The sequence below is a fragment of the Hemicordylus capensis genome, chromosome 2 (genome assembly GCF_027244095.1).
Source record: "Hemicordylus capensis ecotype Gifberg chromosome 2, rHemCap1.1.pri, whole genome shotgun sequence".
NCBI classification, from domain to species: domain Eukaryota; kingdom Metazoa; phylum Chordata; class Lepidosauria; order Squamata; family Cordylidae; genus Hemicordylus; species Hemicordylus capensis.
This window is the reverse complement of record NC_069658.1, coordinates 394,938,106-394,964,447: the sequence shown is the minus strand read 5'-3', so window position 1 is coordinate 394,964,447 and position 26,342 is coordinate 394,938,106. Positions and strand designations below refer to the sequence as shown.

The following is a 26,342-nucleotide window of genomic DNA, read 5'->3' as shown; positions in this document are numbered from 1 at the left end:
ATAATAATAATAATAATAATAATAATAATAATAATAATAATAATAATAAATGAAGATGCAAAAATATTACAGGACTTCCGACTACAAACAGACAAACATCTGCCACACAATACACCAGATATAACTGTAGTCGAGAAGAAAGAAAAACAAGTTAAAATAATCGACATAGCAATACCATTGGATAACAGAATGGAAGAAAAAGAAATAGAAAAAATTCACAAAATACAAAGATCTACAAATTGAAATTGAAAAGCTGTGGCAGAAGAAGACCAAAATAATCCCAGTGGTAATTGGCATCCTAGGTGCAATTCCCAAACAACTTGAAGAGCACCTCAACACCATAGGGGCCACAGAAATTACCATCAGCCAATTACAAAAAGCAACTTTACTGGGAACAGCCTATATTCTGTGATGATATCTATAATAACCAACAGTATTGATAATAAAATCCAGCCATCCCAGGTCCTTGGGAAGGACTTGACGTCTTTATAAAATAAACCAGTCAATAACACCTGTCTGACTGTGTAAATTAATTAATTAATTAATTAATTAATAATATCCTCCTTAATAATCCCTTTCACTCCCTCATTGTCTTACAGTCCAACCGCCTCCCTGACAGGTTTCCTGCTTCTGATGTATTTAAAGAAGTTTTTGTTATTCCCCTTAATACTTTTAGCTAAATGTTCGTCCTCAAACTCTCTTTTCGCCTCCCTTATTGTCACCTTGCATTTCTTTTGCCAGAGTTTGTGTTCCTTTCTGTTCTCTTCATTTGGACAGGCCTTCCAATTTCGGAAGGAAGTCTTCTTCTCCTTTATGGCTTGAATGAGTTTAAAAATGATTTTTAAATGGGAGCTCAGGGAGTGCTCACTGCCTTAAGCTCCTTTAAGAGGCTGACTCCTCCTTTGCTGCCCCAGCGCTGCTGGCAACTGGGCGGCTCCCATGGATTCACATGCACAGCCAGCCAGATAAGGATGTGCGAAACGTTTCGGATACAAAACATTTTGTACCCCAAACAGCTGTTTCGGGTGTTTTGTAGACAAAACAAAACACCCATTTTCCAGATCCAAAAGTTTTGTATACAAAACAAAACATCTCTGTTTCGACTACAAAATGTTTTGTTGTTTCGGACCTCCATTTTGTGGTGATCTCTGAGTCAGTCTCCATTTTGTGTTTGACATCTCTTTGAATTTCCCACCCTTCCAGCCTTCTGATCGGTGACCTAAATCATGGGCTGACCTGCTGACAATTCCCTCCTTGTTCCCCATTGGCTCTTTTGCTTCTTGCCACTCTTTACTGACCCCACATTGGCCAGGAGAAGGGTTGTTAACCTATGGGGTACTGGGTTCTGCTGTTTCTGTGGTGTTCTGAGTGTAGATTATCTGGTAGCATATGAGAGTGGATTCTTGTTTTTCACTGAATCTCATATGCTACCAGAGAATCTACAATGAACACCTCAGAAACAACAAAACCCAGTACCCCACAGGCTTGTGGGTGTGGGTGTGGTTGGCACCCTATGTGCACTACACAACCCCTCGCTCTGGGCAACCCCAGTGCCCCCCAAGTGGAATTATGGGGCTGCTGAAACCTCCATTATTCCCTATGGGAGAAATCTTAAAGACACGTAAACTTCAACAAATCACAAGAGATCAGCCCTTTGCCCAATTCCTTTGAAATAATTCTGGAAGTTTCCTAGCCCCCATTGGGCACTACCACCCACCACACTCTGCTCTGGGTCATCCCTTTCCCCTTGATTTGAAGTGATACATTTTCTGGAATCCCCATTATTCCCTATGGGAAAATTCTTAAAGTTTTGTAAACTTTAAAAAAATTCACACAAAAAATCAGCCCTTTGCCTAATTCCTTTGAAATTTGGGTGGTAGCTTCCACCCATTGGACACTACCACCACCACCCACTCTTTTTGCCCTGAGACCCTTTTTAAAAATCCAAATCGATTCGGATTCGGATTCGGAAAATTTGGCTACAAAACAAAACAGGGCTGATTCGTATTCAGAAAATTTGGGTACAAAACAAAACAGGGATGTTTCGATTTGGATACAAATCAAAACAAGAAAATTCCAAAATGCACACCCCTACAGTGGGTTCAGCTGCCTTAGCTCGGTCATGGCTCTGTGTGTGTGTGTGTGTGTGTGTGTGTGTGTGTGTGTGTGTGTGAACAGCTTCATAGGCTTCAGTTAAGCCTCAGGGAGCTAAGCCTTCTAGTAACAAAGATTTTAAAATGTGACTGTTGTAGTGAGAAAACTGAATATGTGATGTTTATGCATTCATGCAAAAGACCCTATTCATAAGTTAATGTTTAGCACCATTAAAGTCATTAGCAGATTATTTTATGTGAGATCAGATTAGTGTCCCAGCAGCTGAAAAGAGCCAAGGCTCCCTAATGCAGTAAATAGCCATTTTAATCACATGCAGGTGCTCTTATTAGAAATGGTGTTCTTATAAAAACATGATTGAAGGGAAGCATCTTATGAATAATTATGAAACCCACATCGAAAGGCAGTGTGTGCCTCGGCCCAAACTCCCGTGCTGAAGAGGAGAAACACAGCAGGCTGGAAGTGGGTTTTCTTGAAGATGGGCCTCTCTATCCTCCCTGAAGATCAGATCAGATTTTATTTATGGACTTAGACCACCAAAACAAGTATATTGCAAACAGTGGAGTCTTGTGCTCTCAACTATTACAAATACAAATAGATTAGTATTACAATTATGATCATAGTTACAGCGATACCTAATGGACTATCATACTTAAATCAACCTTCTCAGACATCAGTGCCTCCCTGAAGAAAACTTTGGTTGGGTCTTTGCAATTCAGCATCTCATCCCCAGCAGCTGCCACCGACAGAAGCCTCTAAAGGAAGAACAAAGAAGTAACCAGAAGCAGAAAGATGGGAAGAACTTCCAACATTCTGATTTCACCCGGACGTTTTTCACAAGGGGCTTTTGAAGCCCTTTAATTCGCATCTCCGCCCGATTCCCGAATGGAGCGGGTGCTTTCACATATCAGCCAGGTTGACCACAAAGTCCCTGCAAGTTATCGGGGAGCAGTTCACACACAATTTGGGTTTTTCACGGCACAGAATTGTAGCCTGATTTATATCTGGGGTTAAAAAACGTCGGTTTTGGGGGGCAACTTTGAGTTTGCAATGAAACCTCCCAGTAAACTAACGGTAAAACCTGCAGTGTGTAAAAGTCCCTGTACAGGGTTTTCACTCTCCACCAAGAGCTCTCCCAGACAGCAGGCTTGACCACGGGTTTTCTGGGAGGCTTTACTGCGAATTCAAAGTCGTCCCCCTCCCACACACACACGTAAAAAAAAACGGCCCCAAAAGTGGATTTTTTTACCCCGGATATATGAGTAAATCAGACTACACTAACACTGGATTAAAAACCCAAATTGAGTGTCAAGTGTTCCCTGATAGCTCGCAGGGACTACAGGGCAAATTTGGCCGATATGGAAATGCACCCCCACTCCATTCTGGAGGCGAAGCACTGTAAAAGCTGGGTGTGGAAAACTTCCAACTAGTAAACTGACGGCATTGCATATTGTATCTCTCTGCATGCAGTGTTGAAGGTAGGAGGTAAAAAGGAAGTGGAATGGTTTCATTTAGCAAAGGAACTGGTGGCCAGTTTGTTTCTGGGCGAAATACAAAGTGCTGGTTATTACCTATAAAGCCCTGAATGGCTTGGGCCCAGGGTATTTATAAGAGTGCCTTCTTCTTCATGAATATTCCACCTATTAAGGTTTGGTCAGGGGTGGAGCCACCATTGAACCAACAGGTTCAAAGAACATGGGCTGCTGCCCCTCAGGGGCAGCCTTGTGCCCCACATATGCCCCCTGCATCTGATGTCAGATGTGGGGATATGGTTTTGCCCCGAAACAGGGCCCCATGGCCCCATTTGGGAGCTAAGCCATGGGGCATGGCTAAACGCTCCCTGGATCTGATGTCAGATGCAGGGGGTGGGACTAGGGGGGCTGCAGCAGCGGCAGAACCCCTCCGCAGCTGGGTCCGGTTCTGGTTGCCACCGGCTCACTTGATGGTGACCCAAAACTGGACCTTTTCTAGGGTTGTCCCGAGGCTATGGAACACATTTCCAAATCAAATCACAGTCTCCTAATCTCTGGTTTTTAAATGGCTTTTGAAAGCACGCCTCTTTCATCAGGCTTTTAGTTTATGATGTTTTAAAGTTTTTATTTGTGCTAATTTTAATTAGTTTCTGTGATTTTTAGGTTTTGGTTGTTTGATTGGATTCTAAACTACCCTGAAATTTTATATAGGGCAGTATTAAAATGTGACAAATAAATAAATAAATTTCCTATTTGGCTAGACTCAGTTTAGTCTGGACTTCATTAATCTCAGTGCATGAAATGGAAGGAGGAGGAAGTGGGACTGTTGGAAGTCCCACCCCATGTCAAAGCATTGCTAACATACTGTCATCTGTGCCAGTAAACAATTCCTGTTTTATTTGGGTTAAATTCTTGTTCTTAACCACATCCTGTGGCAATATGTTCCACTGTCTAATTGGAAAACAGCTGTCTTTCTGATCATCCTCTAACTAAAGGGAATGTAACCCCCCCAAAAAAGAAAGAAGATTCCAAACTTTGAAGAACACTTAATTAGATATAGAAACACATATAGTTTCACCCCATCCAATTTGCCTTCAAGAGTGGAGCCATTTCTGGAGCTCTGGATGCCAATCAAATTGCAGCCTCAAATGGCATTAGTCATGAAGGATTGTGGTTTTGCACTCAGCACATCCTGTGCTGCAGTTAAAGACTGTTGATATGAGCTGACCAGGCAGGTGCAGAAGAGGGTAGTTCCCATTGGTTGGACTCTCCAGGACTAATGAACCTCTCAGCCTGGTAATTAATATAATGACAAGACTATCCCCAAAGTAAACAGGAAAAAATCAATGCAAACTACACTTTCCATTGGCAACTCTGCTTGCCTGTGACTACTTCTGAGAATAAAGACTTTGCAGACCTGGAGAAGAAAGAAACTGCTTTTTTTTTTTTTTTGATCCCCTGGTTTTTCCTAATGTTTGCCTGGAAGATGTAGGACAGTCTCCGGCCCTTCCACTTTTGCTGCAGTAGATGCCAGTGGTCAGTGTTGAGGTAAGAAGAATGAGATGGTGTTCCATGTGTCTCTACCTTGCTTTTGGCTGGGGATTTGGGATGCAAATTTGGCTTAGTCCCTTAGGCTGGACAAGGATCACAAAGGGGATTGTTTTCGCCTCATGACCGGGGGAATGATGCATTGTAACTAAACTTTGAAATGTGTTCTGAAGATCTCTAGCCAGCATGGTTAAGCACACAAAGGCAACCTGGCGGTCCTAATCTTTACTGCCACACCATAAGAGCTTGTGTCAACTTCAAACACTGTTATCCCTGGTGACTTACTGCACATGAATGTGGGCATTCAGGCTGAAGGGATAGGGTGGGCTTGAACCACCATGAGCTGGGCGGTACAATCTGCCAAGCACTACCAACGTCCAACCTTCCATTCAAGAGGCCTCAAACAAGCTGTGCTCTCGGGAAGTGGCGGCTGGATCACCCTGCTACATGGCTATGTTGATCATGAGCCAAACCTAGATCAGCAAGATAGGGCATGCTGCAATGGGATAACAAAGGAAATCCAAACCCTAAATTAGCTCTCTGACTTTGTCATGTTAAAACGACGCATGGGTGGGAACAAAAAAACACACACATGCATAAACAGGACAGTTACCAGCTAAGAAGGGCATTCCCAGCTTCCTGCCTCCAGACAAGGAGGAGCATGGAAGGCCATAAAGCTGCCTGTGTTCTGAGGCACTGGCGTTCATGGAGTGGATTGGGATGACCCACAAATGGGTTTTACTCTGAACTAAGGTGGGTTGTGTCACCATTCTGTTTGCTTAATTTAGGGTTTTCTTTAAAAGGGGGGGAGGGGTGACAGAAAGACCAGAAGAGACCAGCTCCAGCTGCAAAAAGAAGAGGGCTTCTGAATGTGTATTATGCCAAAGAGGAATTGTTGCAGCTGCTACTTGTTATCCCATAGGAAGACTGGCACATATCAAAATCCCCCCAGGGGCATAGCCAGGGGAAAGACGGCCCGTGTTTGCTCCTCTCCCCAGCAGCCCCTCAGAGTGGAGGGAGATTGCTGGGGGCCCTGGGTTCTTTGAACCCATCTGCTCAATTATAGCTACACCCTTTAATCCCCCCTTCTGCACAGCTTTTAAAGATATAGGAGCCCTGCTGTTGTCCTTTGTACCACTGGTCACCCTGGAGAGTGGGGGAAGATTGACATATACATGGAGTGCAAAAATTAAAAGTGGGCTCCATGCTGCAGGTTGGGGCTGAGGATAGGCCCTGGGGATAAGAAGATTGAAGGCTACTCTTCTGTTTAACCCCATATAATAAGATTTCCCAAGACTTATATCTGTAGAACTCTTCTAGCAGTAGAAGATCTTTCTCATGATCATGTGGACTGCTCCCCTCTACTTGAATTCCAGTAAATGTTTATTGACTTACATTGTAGATAAGATTTTTCCATACAATTCATAAATTTTCTGAGAAGTCGTAGTAACAGATTTGTCCCACTTAGAACAGTTCCATTTGCTGCGTTGCTAAAATTAATGGAACTCTGTTGAAACCCAAATGATAACTGTGCTGGAGATTTTTTAAATAAGGGGTCACTATGTTATATCTAGTTTTTATGGATAAGTTTGTCTATTTTATTTGTGTGTTGCCTTTTGTTGCAGTTTGGGTTTAAACAAAAAGTGTACTCCATTTTATTAGAAGGAACAATCTGGAAGAAGAGTTTATTTTGTCCTTAATGGAAAATCTTCTAATGGAAAGGTTTCCGAGAATGAAGTTTGTTAATAAATTGAAACCTTCCTCTCAAAAATTATTTTATAATCCCATTGAGAAGGTTTAAACACTTTTAAATATTAAAATAGAATTAGAATTATTCACTTTGAATGTACACTGACTCCAAAGATGCATTTAATTTTGAGTCATGAAGACTTGAACAACATATTAAGTTGATATCAATCATTTGAGGACTTTAAAAAATTAAATCTTATATTTTGATACTAACATGTTTTGGCATTGAATTTTTAATTGTGAAATGTGACAGTCAAAGAAAGCTTAATATTTCCTGATTATCCAATTTGTATAAGATAATAGTACTCTGCTATACTGATACCAAATTTAGGAAATAAAATAAACATTTTAACTGCTTTCCAATTTGTTTCTTCATTCCTGTGCATGCTTTCAGGTTTGGGTGACAGAATAACTTTTGCAGTATTGAATTGAGAATATTGTTTCACTTTGTTATTAGCTCTGCTACACCTAACCAAAAGGGGCAACAAAACAAATGAGAGGGGGGAAATGTAAGGAGGGGGGAGATAAAATGAATAGAAAGGTGAAAGTAAGATCTGGCACCAGCCTTTCACTTTCTCCAGAGCACTCCACGAACAGGAATCATAGCAATCCTTTATTATTCCTGCCACTTGTTTCATTTATAGATAATTTTAAAAGGAAAGGAAAGAGAGAGGGAGTCTGTTGCAACCAAGCTTAGTATTTTATTAATCCTTCCTCTGCAAAGACTTAATAAAATAAGCTTTTATTACAAAACAAGGTGAAAGAGAAACCTTAAGCATCTTGTCACAAAAACTGCACTGATATTTTAGTATTTACATTCACTTATTCCAGTTTCTAAAAATGTTTACTAAAAATGTTTACTAAAAACAAACTACTTATTTTTATTAAAAGCAATAATAAAAGCAGTAATAATTGTTTAGTAAAAGCAGTAAGTTACTAAAAGCAGGTAGTCCTGACACTTCATAATATTGTAGCTTGACTAGAAAAATGTGAATTTTGAGTCTTTCTCCCCGCTGCCCGACTCACTACATTCAAATCTTAATTATTAAAACAGTGTCTTAGCAAATCCAGCTTTAACTCAATGTGCAGAGGACAGAGGACATCTTGAAAGGAACTTTAATCTAGCAACTAAGCTCTTACTTAATCCTTCCTTGTTTATTCATCTTAAATTACCAATAACCATCATTTAGGAACATTAATTATTTATTAATTTATTATTATTATTATTTTACATTTATATCCCGCTCTTCCTCCAAGGAGCCCAGAGCGGTGTACTACATACTTGAGTTTCTCCTCACAACAACCCTGTGAAGTAGGTTAGGCTGAGAAATAAGTGACTGGCCCAAAGTCACCCAGCTAGTGTCATGGCTGAATGGGGATTTGTAAAGATTGAGTTTTATGAAGGCACAATCCCTTTGAAATGTTTAACAGACTCAAGGGGTGTGGGATCTTAGAATTAGCAGATAAACATGATCACATAACAAATTTTCATGAATATTGGTAAAGTTTGGTAAATTTTAATTCCCATCAGTGTATACCAGATAGGATATGTGGAGACATGAAAGATGGAACAAATTTAAAATGAAAAGGAAATAAGCTAGAGGATTGTGTGGTGGGATATATGTGTTATGAAGGGCAATATGGGGTCCCATTTCAGCCCCAACAGAAGAAAATATCAATCTCTAACCAATGTCACTGGAGAAGCTCCCCCCTATTTAATTTCTGGAAAGAACAATTTTATTAGAGGGGAAAATAGAAAGGAAGACTGAAGAATCAAAACCACATACGATATATACTCTCTGTCCTACCCCCTTAATCTTAAATATTTGGAGGTTGACTCTTACTACTATATAGCGAGGGGAGAACATTCTGTATATGCTGAGAGGCTCTCGAGTTCTTTACGTGACTCAGAGTGGAGCACAGGCTCAGACTAAGCCCTTAGCTATCCTAATCTGATTTTGGGCTCCCCAAAACCATCCTGCTGACCTTTTCTGGTTTCCTTTGGAGCTGAAAGAAGGTTATGTCTAACACTGTACAGCCCTAACCTCTTGACCTGACCACCTATTCCCTCAGTAACCCCCACTTTGTCTAATGCCGTAGGAAGCTTGGGAACAAGTTATCAGGCAGCCAAGTGCAAACAGCCACGCCACCATGGCTAGCACAGAGGCAATGTGGCGGAGAGACCATCCCCCCAAAGCTGAAGAGAAGAACTCCCCACCCACACAACCAGAGGCCTGGAAGATCCACTATGAGAAGTCCTGGCTGCACCGACATTGCTCATCACTGTTGTGCAGGGATAAGCAGGCCCAGAAGGCTGGACAGCTTTTCTCAGGACTGCTGGCCATGAACATGGTGTTTCTAGGCAGTGCTTTCATCTGCAGCATGGTTTTTAACAAGGTGGCCATTACCCTGCAAGATGTCCAGATCTTCCTGTCCATCCTCAAGATCCTGGCCTTAGCCTGGATATCCTACTATTTACTGTTTACCAGGCGGAAACCACATGCAATCTTGTATCGGGATGCCCACGCAGGGCCAATATGGGTTAAAGGTAAGTACTGCCATGTATCTTCCTTATAGTGCATTCACTCATAGTACAAGTACATTACATGCAAGAGCCAAGAAGCAAACCCACTGCAACTGTTTAATAGGCACAGTGTACTTCCACATTATGCACACAGGTAGGTGTTGCCTATTAAACCGATACTTCATCTTTGAATGTGCCAGCCAACAATTCCTCTTGGAATGGCTCAACAGAGTCCATCTTAACTGAGAATTAGAACTCACAACTTTGCCAACACGAACCATAGGTCAACATTCTGAAATTATTACTTGGAGAGCAATGTGTTGTGTGGTATTGCATAAAGGTACAGATTACTGTATACAGTACTGAAATATGGGTAATAATATTGAAATATGAGAAGTGTGCACTCTTAGTTGCAGGAATGTAGTGTGAACATTTTTATAATAGATATATTTAGCAGGGCATGCCACCAGACCTCATGGAAGTGTCCTGTTCACTTGGCTTAGCCATTATTAGCCTAGGAACTCCTTGTTCGGGTAAGATAAGACATGGGCCATTTGCCTGGTCACATGCTGCACAGTAAAAGCTGGAATGACTGGTGTCCCTTATTTTAATGCATCCTAGTGAACCATTTTAGACACACACACACACACTCCTAAGCAGATAAAAGTTTTTGTAACTATGGTAGTCTGCTAAAACTAATGTATTTATTAGGACCAACGTAATGTGAACGTTTTCAGGTCTTTTGAAATGTAAGATGTAAGTTTTCACTCGTCTTCATAATCAATGTTTGGGGGAAGGAGAGAAAGGCCCCTTTCCCTTTTTGCCAAGCTGAAGATCTCTCAGAAAATTGCATCCCACCCACCCAACGCTGCAAACTCTCCACACCAAAAAGCAGATCTCCTCCTTTCAGACAGATTACATGAACAGTTCTGCAACATAATTTGAATAGTCCTGTCTGGCATCAGATCTCTACAACTGTGTATATAGTCTTGTTGTAGCCTAGTATGTTGTTGGGCAATCTCCTCCCCCTGGCTCAGACTATACCCATGAGGTCCAGAAGTACCTACAGTTACTGTCTGGGAGTGAATGGCAAACTTTATTTGTAAGTAAGGCCCTCACATCTCAGCTACCATTTGAAAATACAAACCCAAACTTTATTCCCTCTTCTTCTCTATTATTTCTTTACCTTTTGGGTTAGGAGAAGCTTGAAGTGTGGACAACAAATCAAGCGAGGGTGGGGAGCTTTGTTAATTCTTTACTATTATATTGTATTCCTACCAATCTGCTAAAAAGTTACAAGTTTAAAAAAGGACCAGTCACTGCAGGACAAACAGGGCAAATGCTAGGAATAATTCCAGACCTTTGATGTGCATCACTTTCTAAATAAAGGGAAAACGGAAAGGCACCAAGTGCCAGAACAAAGCAAGGAGAGCTCAGTAGTGCTCAGAGAATGATTGGTTATTAATCCAGCCTGTTTCAAGTCTTACCACTTTTTCTCAGGGGCAACCGAATTATGGAAGAGTCCTGGAAGAGTCGTTAAGACTTGAAATTGTTTGGGCTAATTGGTCTACCTTCCACTTTTGCTGCAACAACAAAAAATATTTATATACAGCTTCTCAACAAATGTTTCCAAAGAGATTTATACCAATAATAAATATATAAAGATGACTCCTTGTCCCTAAAAGGCTCACAATATCAAAAGACACATTAGATAGACCCCAGCAACAGCCACTGGAGGGATGCTGTGCTGGGGGTGGATAGAGACAGTTGTTCTCCCTCTGCTCAATAAAGAGAATCACCATTTTTAAAAGGTGCCTCTTTGCCCGGTTAGCAGGGATTGCTAACTGGGCAAAACCTGTTTCTTCTCACAGTTTTTAAAAGGTGCCTCCCTATCTTCTGATTAGTTTGTGTTGAACTTGGGTACAATTACTTTTTGTAATGAAAGATGGTTGGTCTTTCTGTTTGTACAGGATCACTCATACTGTTTGGAGCTTGCAGTATCCTCCTGAATGTCTTCCAGATTGGGTATGATATTATCCATCTGCAGTGCAAATCCCAGCTGGAAGTCTTATTCCCATGCGTAGAAATCCTCTTCATCTGCATTCAGGTATTAGATCTTGCTTTTGCTGCAGGACTCCTGCCTCTTATCTACACCATGAAAAAAGGAAAGAGACTGGGGTAATATCTCCCCTCTTACAAAAGGATAGTTCAGAGATTAGTTGTTTGTTATCAATATTATATATGCACATTTGTAGTATATACTGCCATTACAAATACAAGCACAATTATACATGCTTGGTCATCACACAGGAGGTTGCCAGGCTGCAACCCAGGGATTTCCCATGTGTTTTCAAATTCACAGAGACAAAACAGCTGTGGCTTCTCCCATCCATGCCTTCTCTGGTCTTTTCATTCACACTCTCTCCTTGCCTCCTTCAACAAGCAGGATTCAAAGCTCAAAGTGCCCTTACTCAGCAAGCATGAAGGGGACAAAGGGAAGGGGAAATGATGGGATGGGGTGGAGAAACTGTGGCTGCTACTTTAGCAGTCAAATTAAAAGATACAGCATGGGGGAGTTCCAGATTGCAGCCTACATTCATGCAGTTTTCAGAACCATTATGCTATATTTGTATGTTGGATGCAAGCTCCCAAGTACAGAACATGAGAAGTGGTCCATAGGTATCATTTTAATTCAGAGGTACTGAAAATATTCCTAATGTGGATATAAAATGACCGTTATTTTAAAGCTGAACCAGGAATACCATATATTCACCTGCTAAAGCCCCTTTGCACTTGTAGAAATTATGTTCCAAGCTCTACCACAGCCACTTGACTCTTTTTATTGATTTCAGACTTACTTTATATGGCGTCATGCAAAGGATTGTACCCAGGTTCAACACAACCTCACCAGGTAGGGAATTATGTTGAACTTTTCACACTGGGCAAACCAGAATACTGGACCACACTTGCTTTCTTTTAGAGCTGGGGTCCCCAACCTTCATTCAGAAGATGCTGTTGGATTACAACTCCCATCATCCCAAAGCTCAATGACTGAAGGCTGCTTTAACTCAGGATGATGGGAGTTGTAGTCCAACAACGTCTGGAGACCCACGCTTGGGAGCCTCTGCTTTATCTAGCAGAGACCAGATTTCAGTTACATTCATTCAAATAGCCTGAGGGAGATCCAACAAACTAGCACTAACAGGGTTTTTATGGTGACTGACGGGTTGCTGAGGCATCTCCATACACAGAAAAGCTAGTTGCAGACATTCTGTCCCACTCTATTATTTAAAAGAATATTGTTATTTCTTGTTTACACAGTCAGACAGGTGTTATTGACTGGTTTGTCTTATCCAGACATCTATTATTATTATTATTATTATTATTATTATTATTATTATTAGCATTCTCCAGGCTGATAACATTGCACATGCTGAAGTTAAAAGAAAAATTGGAAGTGAATACATCAGGAGAGTTAGAAAAATCCTAAAATCCAAACACAATGAAGGGAACACCATACACATCATAAACACCGGGGCTATACCTGTTATCAGATACACTGCAGAAATAATAGACTGGACCCAGGCAGAGCTAGAGATGCTAGATCGTAAGACCAGGAAAATCATGACCATCAATCATGCTCTGCACCCCCGCAGTGATGTAGATAGGCTATACCTCCCTCGCAGCTCAGGTGGAAGAGGAATGCTGCAAGTCCATCAAACAGTAGAGGAGGAGAAAAGAGGCCTTGAAGAATATATCAGGGACAGTGAAGAAGGTACACTTAAAATGGTAAATAACGAGAAACTATTCAACACCAATGAAACAAAGCAGGCCTACAAGAAAGAACAAGTCAAGAACCGAGCAGAAAAATGGAAAAACAAGCCAATGCGTGGTCAATATTTGCACAATATAACCGGAAAATCAAACATCATCAAGACTTGGCAGTGGCTCAAGACAGGCAACTTGAAGAAAGAAACAAAGGGTTTAATACTGGCTGCACAAGAACAGGCACTAAGAACAAATGCAATAAGAGCAAAAGTAGAAAAGTCAACAACAAATAGCAAGTGCCACCTCTGTAAAGAAGCAGATGAAACAGTGGACCACCTAATCGGCTCTAAAAAGATCACACAGACTGACTACAAAGAAAGGCATGACAAGGTAGCAGGTATGACACACTGGAACATCTGCAAAAAATATAAGCTACCTTTAGCCAAAAATTGGTAGGACCACAAAATTGAAAAAGTTTTAGAAAATGAAGATTTAAAAATATTATGGGACTTTTGACTACAAACAGACAAACATCTGCCCCACAATACACCAGATATAACTAGTTGAAAAGAAAGAAAAACAAGTCAAAATAATTGACATAGCAATACCAGATGACAGCAGATTAGAAGAAAAAGAAACAGAAAAAATAACAAAATACAAAGATTGAAATTGAAATTGAAAAGCTGTGGCAGAAGAAGACCAAAATAATCCCAGTAGTAATTGGTGCCCTAGGTGCAATTCCAAGACACCTTGAAGAGTACCTCAACACCATAGGGGCCACAAAAATCACCATCAGCCAATTACAAAAAGCTACTTTACTCTGAACAGCCTATATTCTATGATGATATCTATAATAACAACAACAACCACATTGATAATAAAATTGAGCCATCCCAGGTCCTTTGGAAGGACTCGATGTCTGGATAAAACAAACTAGTCAATAACACCTGTCTGAATGTGTAAACAAGAAATAATAAAGAGAATATTTATATACTGCTTTTCAAACAAACAAATCTCAATAGTTTACATAGGAAAAGGGATGGGGAAATAGCTCCCTGCCCCAAAGGATTCACAAAGGAGATGCCAGCAACATGCACTGGGAGAGGAGATGTTCTCTCCTGAAAAAGATGAGCGTGCCACCACTTTAAAAAGGTGTGTGTGTGTGTGTCCAGCTCAGGGAAGTGACCATATTCTGTCCTCCTGCTATCTGAAGCACCCAATCAAAATGCCACACAAAATGCAGTACAAAGCCCAATGGATTTTGCACCACAGAAAAGAAAAAGAAATGAACACAACAGAAGCTAAGATCAAACAGCAGCTAATTGCAACACAACCACACTTGCTCTGAGAAGTTTTCTTGAGCAAAATTATTTTAACCCATCTCCTGAAGGAGAGGAGGTCAGCAGTTCTCCCTGGGGAGAGAATCCCAGAATGGATGGTGCCAGTGAAAATGCCCTGTTCCAAGGAGCAGTATCACATGGAGCATGGCCTCCATGACAGCATAACCATAAAGAACCCAGGATGGATCATGTAGAGAAAAGGCTTCACTCCTAATGGCTAGGGCCACTGGGGGCTGAGACCAGTGATGGGATTAGTGAAGAGGCAGAGCAGGCATTTGCCTACAGCAGCAAAATTTGAGGAGCAGCAAACTTTGCTCCTCCTCAAATTTTGCCACCCCTCTCTGTGGGCAGTGGCTGCTGCAGCAAGGGTGGAGTGGGTGAGGAGAATCCCCCCTTTACCTTATTTTTTTTTAAAGGCAAACCTTTTTTGTTTAAGATAAAAGGGCGGCAAAAGCCTTTTTTTGCCTATGGGTGGCAAAAAGCTTAATCCGCCCCTGGCTGGGACCAGATTTAGCCTCTCCCCTAGTGGGGTATCCACTTGCACCCCTTTGTTTTCTCCCATGCCAATGAATAGCTATTTACTCCTATGGAGAAAAGTAACATACTGCACTTGGGGAGGAGTTCTCCCACCCACACTTCAGTCACTGAGTCTGTTGCTGTAGAGCAAGGGCTGAGGTAATGGATATGTGGGGTGTGGATGGAAAGAATGCTTGGGAGTTGAAACTATCTTCCCTCCTGCGTCATCAAACTTAACAGGCCTTTAACTAGCAGCACCTCACTTATCTAGACCTACTCCAAGTCATGAATGTACTTCATGCTTCGCATTATGGGAGGAGAGCTGGTCTTGTGGAAGCGAGCATGAATTAACCCCATTGCTAAGCAGGGTCCAACCTGGTTTGCATGTGAATGGGCAACTACATGTGTGAGCACTATAAGATATTCCCCTTAAGGGATGGGGGTTCTCTGTGAAGAGCATTTGTATGTGGAAGGTTCCAAGTTCCCTCCCTGGCAGCATCTCCAAGATAGGGCTGAGAGACACTCCTGCCTGTAGCCTTGGAGAAGTTGCTGGCAGTCTGTGTAGACAATGCTGAGCTAGATGGACCAAGGGTCTGACTCAGTATAAGGCAGCTTCTATGTTCCTATAGAAGAGCTTAGCTTCCAGAAATGTATTGTGGTTGCAGAGAAAAACTTGAAAAGTTTTACAAATTTCCTTGGTGCCCAATTTAAGATACAGGCTACGTATAACCCATGTTCTTCCTGCTACAGATTCCCATAGCTTCCACCATGCAAGGCTCTCTTTTCCCATATAAATATATCTTACCAAAGATATGTCTGATAATAAGAAAAAGGATAGCATGTGTGCTGGCCATGGAGGAGGTGGAAGTAGGGGGAGTACAATTCCAATTCTACTGCTTCTTTTTGTATGATCAGGAAGAAGCTGGATTTTTGTATGGCCAAAAACAAAAACAAAAACAAAAACCACCAAACGCTTAGATTTTCTTGTTTCTGGTATCAACCATGTTAAGACTCCAGCAGGATCAAAGTAAGAGACAATTTTTAGGGAACTGTCAGTGGTAGAGCACATGCTTTGCATGTTGAAGATGCCACATCCAACCCTTGGTATCTCCAAGTAAGACTAGGAAAGACCCCTGCCTGAAACCCTGGAGGCAGCGTAGACAATACTGAGCTGGTCCGATTTTGGTCAACAATACTGTTCCAAGTTGGATCAATGGTCAGATCCGGCATAAGACATCTTCATCACATGGTCATAACACTAATGGGAATCCTGCTTAGTAAATCCCCCCCCCCCTTTCCCCACTTCCAAAAAAACATTCTTGTTTTAGTTATTCATCTGCATCTTTAGAACCAGGAACTTTAAAAGAAAGAAAGAAAGAAAGATGAGATTACCAGGATGTTGAACTCTGGCTCCAACATCAAAATGCATACTTGTGAAGTACAGTCGTGGAACTCGAATTATATGCACACAACCTAGCTGTGGCTCTTTATGCTGACCTTTGAAAGTTTCCAGTTCATTTGCCAACATGTGGGCTATATGATGCCAAGGTTAAGAGGACTGAAAACCCATTTCCCAAGGACAGGCATAACGCAACTGTATTCATAAAGACCATTCTCACAGGGACTAAAGTTATAAAAGTGTGTTTCTCCTCTGACAGATGTGGGCTAATGCTGACCATGGCCACTAACCTCCTGCTGTGGCTCTTAGCAGTGACCAATGACTCCGTTCACAGGGAAATTGAATCCGAACTTAAACCTGGGCATTTATTTGAAGGTAAGGTTCATTCTTCACTTTTAGAGGAAGGACAGGTAGATGGGTAAGATGAAGAAGAATAGGCTCCTTATCTGTGTAGCTGATCTTCTCTGCATGGTCATCTGCCCAGTCACATCTATCTGCCTGCACAAAGTCTCATTCGGAAGCCTAAGCCTTAACAGTTTTGGCAGGAGCCCCACCTCTATGAAATGAGAGTGCGTGCCCAAATGGATGTAGCCCCTGCCTCTTCCTCCAGTTCTGTTCCACAGCAGAATACCAAAGAAGGCAAATAGAAGAAGACAATGCAGTGGTGAAGGAGAGGGAGGCTTGTGTGATGGTACAGATGACCACTTGAACATCCGTAACAGGTAAGCAGCCTGTTTTCCGTCTCTGTGCAGTTACATCTATGGGAGACTAGCAGCATCAGTTGAACAAGGGAATATAGGAACATAGGAAGCTGCCATATACTGAGTAAGACCATAGGTCCATCTTGCTCAGTATTGTCTACACAGACTGGCAGCGGCTTCTCCAAGGTTGCAGGCAGGAGTCTATCTCAGCCCTATCTTGGAGATGCCAGGGAAGGAACTTGGAGCCTAGATGCTCTTCCCAGAGCGGCTCCATCCCCTAAGGGGAATATCTCACAGTGCTCACACTTCTAGTCTCCCTTTTGTATGCAACCAGGGCGGATCCTGCTTAGCTTAAGGGGACAAGTCATGCTCGCTACCACAAGACCAGCTCAGGCTGCAGGACAACTCTGTCAGAAGGCATGTAAGTGAAGGAGCAAACCAAGAGTCTAGTGCCACAGAAAAGGTGGGACAGTGAGGCCATGTGGCTGCTCAACAAATTTCAGTATTGAGACTTCTCTGTCAAAGGCTGCAGATGCCACCACAGGCCTTGTCAAGTGGACCACAGTAGTTTCAGGGACAGGGTGCCAAGCCTATTAATATGGCAGTTTGACTATTGAGGAGATCTACTTTGTAAGCATTTAGACAAGACCTGCAAGCCCTTGCAGATAAGCAGATAAGATGTGGGGTAGTAGATAAGATGTGGGGTCCATCAGACTGAAGCAGTCTGTTGAATATAGATTTTGATGGGCATTGTGTGAATGCAGAACACATTCTCAGAGGTTGGCAAAGGAAAGAATAAAATTACTAGGGATAGGTCCTGTGCCCTATGGCACATGGCTTCGTTTAGTGCGCCAGCTGCGTCCCTTTCTTGAGAAGGCAGATCTGGCCACAGTTACCCATGCCTTAGTCACATCACGGCTGGATTACTGCAATGTGCTCTATGTGGGGCTACCCTTGAAGAATATCCGGAAACTGCAGCTTGTACAAAATGCGGCAGCTAGGGTTCTATCTGGAACTGCCCGGTGGCATCACATCACACCTATTTTGAAAGAGCTGCATTGGCTACCAGTTTGTTTCTGGGTCCAGTTCAAGGTGCTGGTTTTGACCTTTAAAGCTCTTAACAGTTTGGGCCCGGGATACCTGAGGGAGCCTTCTCTGTTGCTGCTCCCAGGCTTTGGAATGCTCTCCCAGTGGCCATTCGCTCCTCGGACTCCATCACAGTTTTTAGAAAGCTGGTTAAATCTTGGCTTTTTATCCAGGCCTTTACACGATTGTTTTATTGCTGCTTCTGTGTGTTTTTATCCATGTATAGCTTTTTGTGTTTGTATACTATATATTTTAAATCAGATTTGTTATTATATTTTTAGCTTAATACTTTTAACTGTCATTTTTATTACATGTGTTTTAACTTTTGTAAACCGCCTTGGGATTGTTTTTTAATGGAAGGCAGTATATAAATCTAACAATAAATAAAATAAAATAAAATAAAATAAAATATGGAGACTATGTTTGGCAGGAAGGAAACAACTGGTTGCAGAACAGCTTTGTTTCATGGGGAAATATGAGGAAAGGTGAGTTGGTCTGGAGAACTTCAAACTCACCAGATCATCAAGCCAAGCTGGTAACCAGAAGGAAGGAGGCCTTAAGTGACAAGAAGCAAAAGGTCATAAAAGAGCCTGGAGTTTGAATGGCTTGGGCATGAGTTTTACAAGAAACAGTGGCAAGTCCCAACCTAGTAGTAGGCTCTATCATCAATTTTATTACAGCCATTGGCCAGCAAAAATAGAAGTAGCAAATATGTCCAATACAACAATCAATAAACAATGCTAACACACAATAAAACAAAATACAATCACTCATAATAAATTACTTAAAAACAATAAACAGCTCCCGCAATTAAGCGCTTAATTGGTACCTTAACCTAGTGGCAATATAGAAAAATTTAGCTACAATCTTTGTAATCTCAGAGCTTAAATCCGCGAGATAATAATATGTATAAAAAAGCTCACACCTTCCAGGAAATTTGAGTAACAGAGGGGAAATAAGTTCTTCTCTGGCATCCCGATACAAAGAACAATATAGCAAAACAGTTTCCAGGACGCCAGAGCCACAGGATGATCTTTAGAAAACCTCCATTCCAAGTAGTAGGCTCTACATTGGAGGGTATATAAGTGGGATAATGTTTTAAAGAAATGTTTAACAAAAGGGGTCCATGAAGAGGGATCTGAACAGTAATGTTTGGTGAAAAGCAGAGATAGTTGCTAATTGAATTCGAGAGGAAGTGCTAAGCCCAGAGTCCTTTAAGAAAAGGAGGTAGGAGAGAATGAATGAGGATGGAAGCCAGTGCTGATACATTCCTGAGGGATGGTGTGAAGTCAGATTGTCCACACCATATCTGAATATAAGAATGGCAGGTTGACTGATTTCTGAATTCAAAAAACACCTTTTGCAGTAAGATCAATCAAGGTGAGATCCTTCAGGTGGTTAGGTGAAGACGCTGGAATTCTGGATGGAGAATCCAAAAGGACCTCTGTCCCTGGATAGAAGGGACTGGGGGAGATGAATGTGATGGTGTCTCTCCAGAAGTGAAGAAGAGTGGTGAACTATAGTTGCCAGACACCATGCAGTTGTTTGATCATTATGCAGGTCACATGCTCAGTGGAGATTTTGTGAAGCACCCATAGTAGGAGAGGGGAAAGAGGTAAAGGGCACAGTGGTCACTTGTTCCAACTCCAGAGGAAGACATCCCAGGGGAAGCGAGGACTTCTGCTGTAGAAGGACCAGCATTGTGTGTTGTACTGACTCACAAACAGGTCAAGCGTGGGGGCCCTCAACGTTCTGAAGATGGACCATACAATTTGACATGCTAGTGACCATTAATGAACAGTTGAGAGATGCCTGCTGAGATCACTGGCAAACACATTCAAGAACGAATGTATGAATTTGTATTGTAGAGGGAGAACACTGTGGGCAAGGCATTAGTCCCAGAGGACTAAAACTTCCTCCCCATCCCATCTAATTTGTGAACTTCATGGTCCATTGGAACACAAACAGATGTTTGCCTACTCTGAGACTTGGATATTTCTATGATCACAGAGTTAAGAACAGGTGAAACAGAGGCGTATCTAGGGAAAATAGCGCCTAGGGTAAGCACTGAAATTGTGCCTCCTGTCCAAACATCTGACACCCATCTTTCAGATAACTTTACCATAATATCAGCTGAAAAATACAAGTCAAGCTCATTAATCTTTTAATATTTCAAAAACCATTTAGCATTGGATGTAGCCAGACCAAAAAATGCTGGAAAACTACAAATTTCAGTATGCTGGGGCTCATAAAATACCCAAATACTATGTGGAGGTGTACTTGGAAAACTAAACAGAAGCGCCTGTCTAATTCTCTACTATGCATTGTAGCATCACTATTACATAAATTTTAAAAATAAATGGAGAATTTGACTTTTCCCAGATACTCTGAAAATAATTAAAGGATATGCAGAGTAAACTGTGTCACTGCTTGGAATATATTCTAGTCTTTCAGAAAGACAGTTAAAATGAGAGAAAGAGAGCAAGAAACTCCCAGTGGGATTACTAAGGATTTCACACTGATTCAAAGTCTACCTGTAGGGGTGTAAGGTCCCCCCTCCCTCCGTTGGCCTCTAGGGCCTCGCAGGGACCATTTGAGCACGTGTGGTGGCCATTTTTTAAAATAATGTTTTAATAATGTTTAATAATGTAATATAAAAAAATAATGTTTTTTTTTAAATGGCCACTGAAAACCAAATGGCCACCATGCATGCTCAAATGCGCTCTGCGAGGCCTGGCATGGCCTAGGGCCTCACAGAGGCCATTTGAGCAATGCACAGTGGCAATTTTGTTTTCAGCTGCCATTTTTTAAAAAAATTAATTTTAAAAAATGGCACCCCCCCCTTCAAGTGGCGCCCGGGACATGTGCCCTGCCTGCCTTACCCTAGATACACCTCTGGGTGACAGGAATTAACAGGAGTTAATTCCTCTAAACATTGTAAATTTATCAACTGCAAGAAGTGGGTGTCAAAAGTTTACATTTCCCATGATCTTTGGTGAGCTCCAGAAGCACAGGGATCATGACTGGAGTGTGGGCATCTATTTCAACCAACTGTAAGACAGTGTCCTTAATGGATGGAGCAGTTGATTCACTTCCAAATCCAAGGACATGGTAATGTGGGTGGGTTGCTCAACATAAAGGTGCACATATTTCATGAATGAAGCCAGTTTGCTATCCCAGAATTTGCAGGTGGAGTGTGTGCGCACCCAGATGCTGCATCAACTGTTAAAAACAGGATGCTTCCGATTCATTATTGATATGTTGAGTTAGCACTAGTTTCAGGATGAGGCAAGTCCAGTCTAGGTGGCAGTCGGAAAATGTTGAGCTTCTGGGTTGATATCAAGGTGGAGGGAGAGTGTACAACAGGCAGTGCTAAGGGTGCCATGATGGTAGAGGATGAGACTAGCAAACTCAAGATGCCAGTAACAGCAAGTGGTGTTGAACAGCTCCATGTCAAGAGACATGAAGGAGCAGTGCCTGAGGGTGTCATGTCTGAGGCGCTGGCAACAGAGGAAGCACCAACCTAGAGGATGCAACACACTAGGGAGACAGAGGTGCATAAGTTGTGGTCATGTCATCATACCCCTTTCCCAAGAAACAAAACTGTGGCAGAAGGATAATCTGTGTGGTGGTAATGAAAATTAAAAAGTGTTAGAAACTTGTTCCTAATCAGAATAAAGGAAACTGCCAGAATGGTCCCAGCGACCTGGTAGGGGTAATAGCAAATGAGAGGGGGAGTCCTTCCTACATTGGGCCCAGACCCAATTTGGGGAGTAGGATCAAGACCAAGCACTCTTCTTCCTGGCTGGGAAGCAGTTCTTCACGATGCTATCACTGTGGTGGTCAAGGAAGAACTGAGTGAGGAAGTGCAGGCCACACCTGCCTGCATTATGTGTTCTTGCTCCACACAGGCTTGGCTCACACCAACGTTCTTGAGACCCAGCTCTAGAAAGTTGTAAACAAGGCTCTGTGTGTGTGCAGATTCCATAGTTGTGACTGTGTGGACATAGTTTTTCAAAGAGACCATGCCAGGTTAACTCAAAGAACTTGCCCCAAGCTGTTTTGACGTGAGCTCTTGTGTGTGGTGTATTCAGAGTGATAAAGGAGTTAACCTAGGTCATGCAAATCTCATCATAGATGAGCTGATTGCAAAGATATTTGTGCAGTAGCACTTCAGGGTTGGTGAGACACTAACCAATGCAGAGCACTTGCTTCTTGTAGACCCACAGAAGGAGAAGCACAACAGTCAGCCTGAAAACCTCTTCCCTAATCTAGCCCTCAGTGTGTAGCAGAGGGATGAAAAGTAGCTGACAAATGGTAGCATGGTAAAAATGTTTAGGAACATAGGAAACTGCCTTATACTGAGTCAGACCATTGGTCTATCTAGCTCAGTATTGTCTTCACAGACTGGCAGCGGCTTCTCTAAGGTTGCAGGCAGGAATCTCTCTCAGCCCTATCTTGGAGAAGCCAGGGAGGGAACTTGAAACCTTCTGCTCTTCCCAGAGCGGCTTCATCCCCTGAGGGGGAATATCTTGCAGTGCTCAGACATCAAGTCTCCCATTCATATGCAACCAGGGCAGACCCTGCTTAGCTATGGGGACAAGTCATGCTTGCTACCACAAGACCAGCTCTCCTCTCTTGATGCTGATGTTTGATGCTGAAGTTCTTAGGATGTTCTAACTACACAAAGCACCCCCACAGCTATTGATTAAGATTTGTATGGAACAAATCTTGCTCAAACAAGTCAGGAACAAGTTCTTTCACCTTCCAAAGGGTGAATAGTGCCAACATTGACAAGGCAGAAGGAATGTAAATACCAAGCATTTACATTGCATACCTGTGTACATGAAATTCTGACAGGGATATTTTAAGCTGGAAAGTAGGTCTTACGTGCATATTTCTATATGATTTTGCCATTCTCCTCGTTTTGCTCCAGGTAATGGGACCAGCTCCTGTAAATGTGCCAACAGAACTGTCTGCAAGGTCTTCCAGAAAGGCTACATTTTGCTATACCCCTTCAACACAGAATACTGCCTGATCTGTTGTTCCATGCTCTATGTCATGTGGAAGAATGTGGGCCGGCGCATTGCTCAGCACCATGCTATATACACTAAGCCCAAATTCCAACTCCATGGTGTAATTTTTGGGCCTCTGCTTGGCATTTTCACAGTAATCACTGGCATCTGCATTTTCATAGTGTATCAGATCCAAGCCACCAGTTCTTCCCTAAGCCATCAAGCATTCATACTGTATTATTCTTACTATATCGGGTTGCTGCCTGTGATGACAGTAGGGGCCTTGGTTGGAACAGTCATCCACGACCTAGAAGAGAGGGAGATGGATACACTAAAAAACCCAACACGAAGCCTTGATGTGATCTTGCTTATGGGAGCAGCCTTAGGCCAGATTGGTATCTCTTACTTTTCCATTGTAGCCATTGTGGCCACCAATCCAACGGATCTGTTGAACAGTATAATCCTAGCCTATTCAGTGAGTCTCATCATTCAGCACATCACCCAGAACATCTTTATTATTGAGGGGCTCCATAGGCAGCCTGTAATGGTGGATGAAGGCCCCAGCCATGCGGCACATTCCACACAACACTCTACTTCAACCCAAAGCCCATCCAATGAACACATGATCACATCTCATGGCAGTCAAGAACCGGCCCCATCCACAGCCAACAAACAGCCAGAAACAAAAGGAGAAAAATGTGAAGAGAATGACTCAAAAGTGTATAACCTAGAGATAAAACAGGAGATCCGGAGATTTTCCCAGGCCTACATACAGACTTACAACCACTTCAACTGGAAAAGGAAAGCTTTAAAGGAGATCTCCAGCTTCTTGGTCATGTGCAACATCATAGTAAGCATTTGACCATTACATACAGAGACAATGATCATCAGTGGTGTAGCATGTATTGTACTTTCAGCCCCCCTCATCCTTGTGGAACAAGTATTCCCTTATGTTATGGGAGTCAAGAGTCACAAGTAGATTGTCTGATCTTTACAGATACTGCCAGCAATGGGTGCTAAGAGACTATGGATGATATTAGAAACCAAGGTGTTTATGATTTTCAGGTTGGGGGAGGAGGAACTAAGAATAGAAGACCCAAATGAAGGCAAAATTACATTGAGAGGGCCCATACAAAAACATAAATAAATCAAGAGCCACTGAATTAATATTAACTGACAAATATGTTCTGACTTCTCTCTTTCCAGCTGTGGATCATGCCATCCTTCGGAGCACATCCGGTGTTTGAGAACGGATTAGAGAAGTCATTTTATGGGTACTCCACCTGGTTTGCCATCGTCAATTTGGGGCTGCCCTTGGGTGTGTTCTACAGAATGCATTCTGTTGGTGATCTTCTGGAGGTGTATCGATCAACCTGAACCAACCTTCTCACAATGATGGCAGAAGTGAAAACTGAATAAAATTAGGGGAATAGTGATGTACAGTGGACATCACTATTATGAATGTTTCACATTAAGAAGAGGGGAGCTTTGTGATCTTATTTTGGTTTAGTCCACTGAAAACCAAGATCTAACTTGGCTGGTATATCACCAGCAAACACGCACAACCCAAAACAGATTATGGGATTATTTCATTCTGTGTATAATCCCTATTATAATGGGATTAACCAATCATTCACTTTAGAAATACAAGGCTAATACCAAACTCTGAAGATGTTGAAACTGCGCCAGGCACCACAGCACTTGTTAAAAACATATTTTCCGTGAGCAGGTCAGTGCTTTAGATATGTGGTTCATGTTGCATAGACTGAGAAATGGATCACCTTTACCCATAGACATTCCTCACAAAACTCTTTTGAAAAAGACATGTTAAGTGAATGCTCCAGTGCTGCACCCATCTATGTCTAAAAGAGCTTTCAAGTAGCTTGGCCTATAGTTAGCCTCAACAAACATATGACATGAATAGAAGTAGCCAGCCACCATCAGGAAGCAAAATTTAATCTTGTTATCGAGCAGAAAAGTACCAATCACACTGGTATTCTGATATTTCATTTTACTTCTGAAGTCTGTTTGCAATTGATTATTATTTCATTGACAGTGTTTTAGAATGATAATCTGTACTGTAGAAAGGCAAGAACTCTTCCCTCCCACCTCCATGGCCCACCAAGAAGCACTTTCAGTGCTTTTCTCACTTCCCCACTAGTCCCCTATTCCCACAGAGCAGCCTTATTTATATGAAACAAGGGCATGTTAGAGCAGTTAAGAACATAAAAACAGCCCTGCTGGATCAGGCCCAAGGCCCATCTGGTCCAGCAACCTGTTTCACACAGTGGCCCACTAGATGCCTCTGAGAAGCCCATAGGCAAGAGGTAAGGGCATGCCCTCTCTCTTGCTGTTGCTCCCCTGCAACTGGAGGCAGCCTATAGCCATCAAGACGAGTAAACAGCCATTGACAGACCTGTCCTCCATGAATTTGTCTAAGCCTCTTTTAAAACCATCCAAGTTACTGGCCATCACCACATCCCATGGCAGAGAGTTCCAGTTGTTTCTTCTGGAGATGTCATTCACATTGCAATTATATGGTTCTTGCACCCATTTTTTTTAACATCTACATGAAACCACTGGGGCAGGTCATCCGTCGGTTTGGGGTGAGATTCCATCAATACACTGATGATCCTCAGTTGCATATTGGCAACCCAGGCCACTCTGGAGATGTCGTTTCTGTGCTTGCCTAGTGTCTGGAGGCTGTCAGGGTCTGGATGGGCCAAAACAAGCTCAGACTTAATCCCTCCAAGACTGAGTTGCTTTGGCTTACTCCTGGATCTGGCCAATTGCTGAGTCCGAGTCTCTCCCTGGATGGGGTTGCACTGCCCCTGAAGGAGGTGGTCCGCAACTTGAGGGTCCTCTTGGATTTGTGACTCGAGGCCGTGGTCAGAGGTGCCTTTGCCCAGCTTTGGCTGGTCCGCCAGTTGCAGCCCTATCTTGACCGGCAGGCCCTGGCAACGGTAACTCATGCCCTCATCATCTTTTGTCTGGATTACTGTAATGCGCTCTACCTGGGGTTGCCTTTGAAGATGACCCAGAAGCTTCAGTTGGCCCAAATTTCAGTGGCCCACGTACTTATGGGCGCTAGAAGATATGATAGTGTGACACC

The 26,342-nt window shown here is 42.4% G+C and overlaps 1 protein-coding gene across 1 annotated transcript; it reads left to right on the top strand.

Moving 5' to 3' along the window:
• Positions 1–9,032: 9,032 nt before the first annotated feature.
• OTOP3 (otopetrin 3) lies at positions 9,033–24,607 on the top strand. The gene is made up of 8 exons (XM_053293462.1): positions 9,033–9,429; positions 11,376–11,512; positions 12,258–12,316; positions 16,688–16,803; positions 21,396–21,404; positions 23,152–23,777; positions 23,907–24,080; positions 24,437–24,607. Exons 1-8 carry the CDS (start codon positions 9,033–9,035, stop codon positions 24,605–24,607), a joined length of 1,689 nt encoding a protein of 562 aa, XP_053149437.1.
• The last annotated feature ends 1,735 nt before the right edge of the window (positions 24,608–26,342 follow it).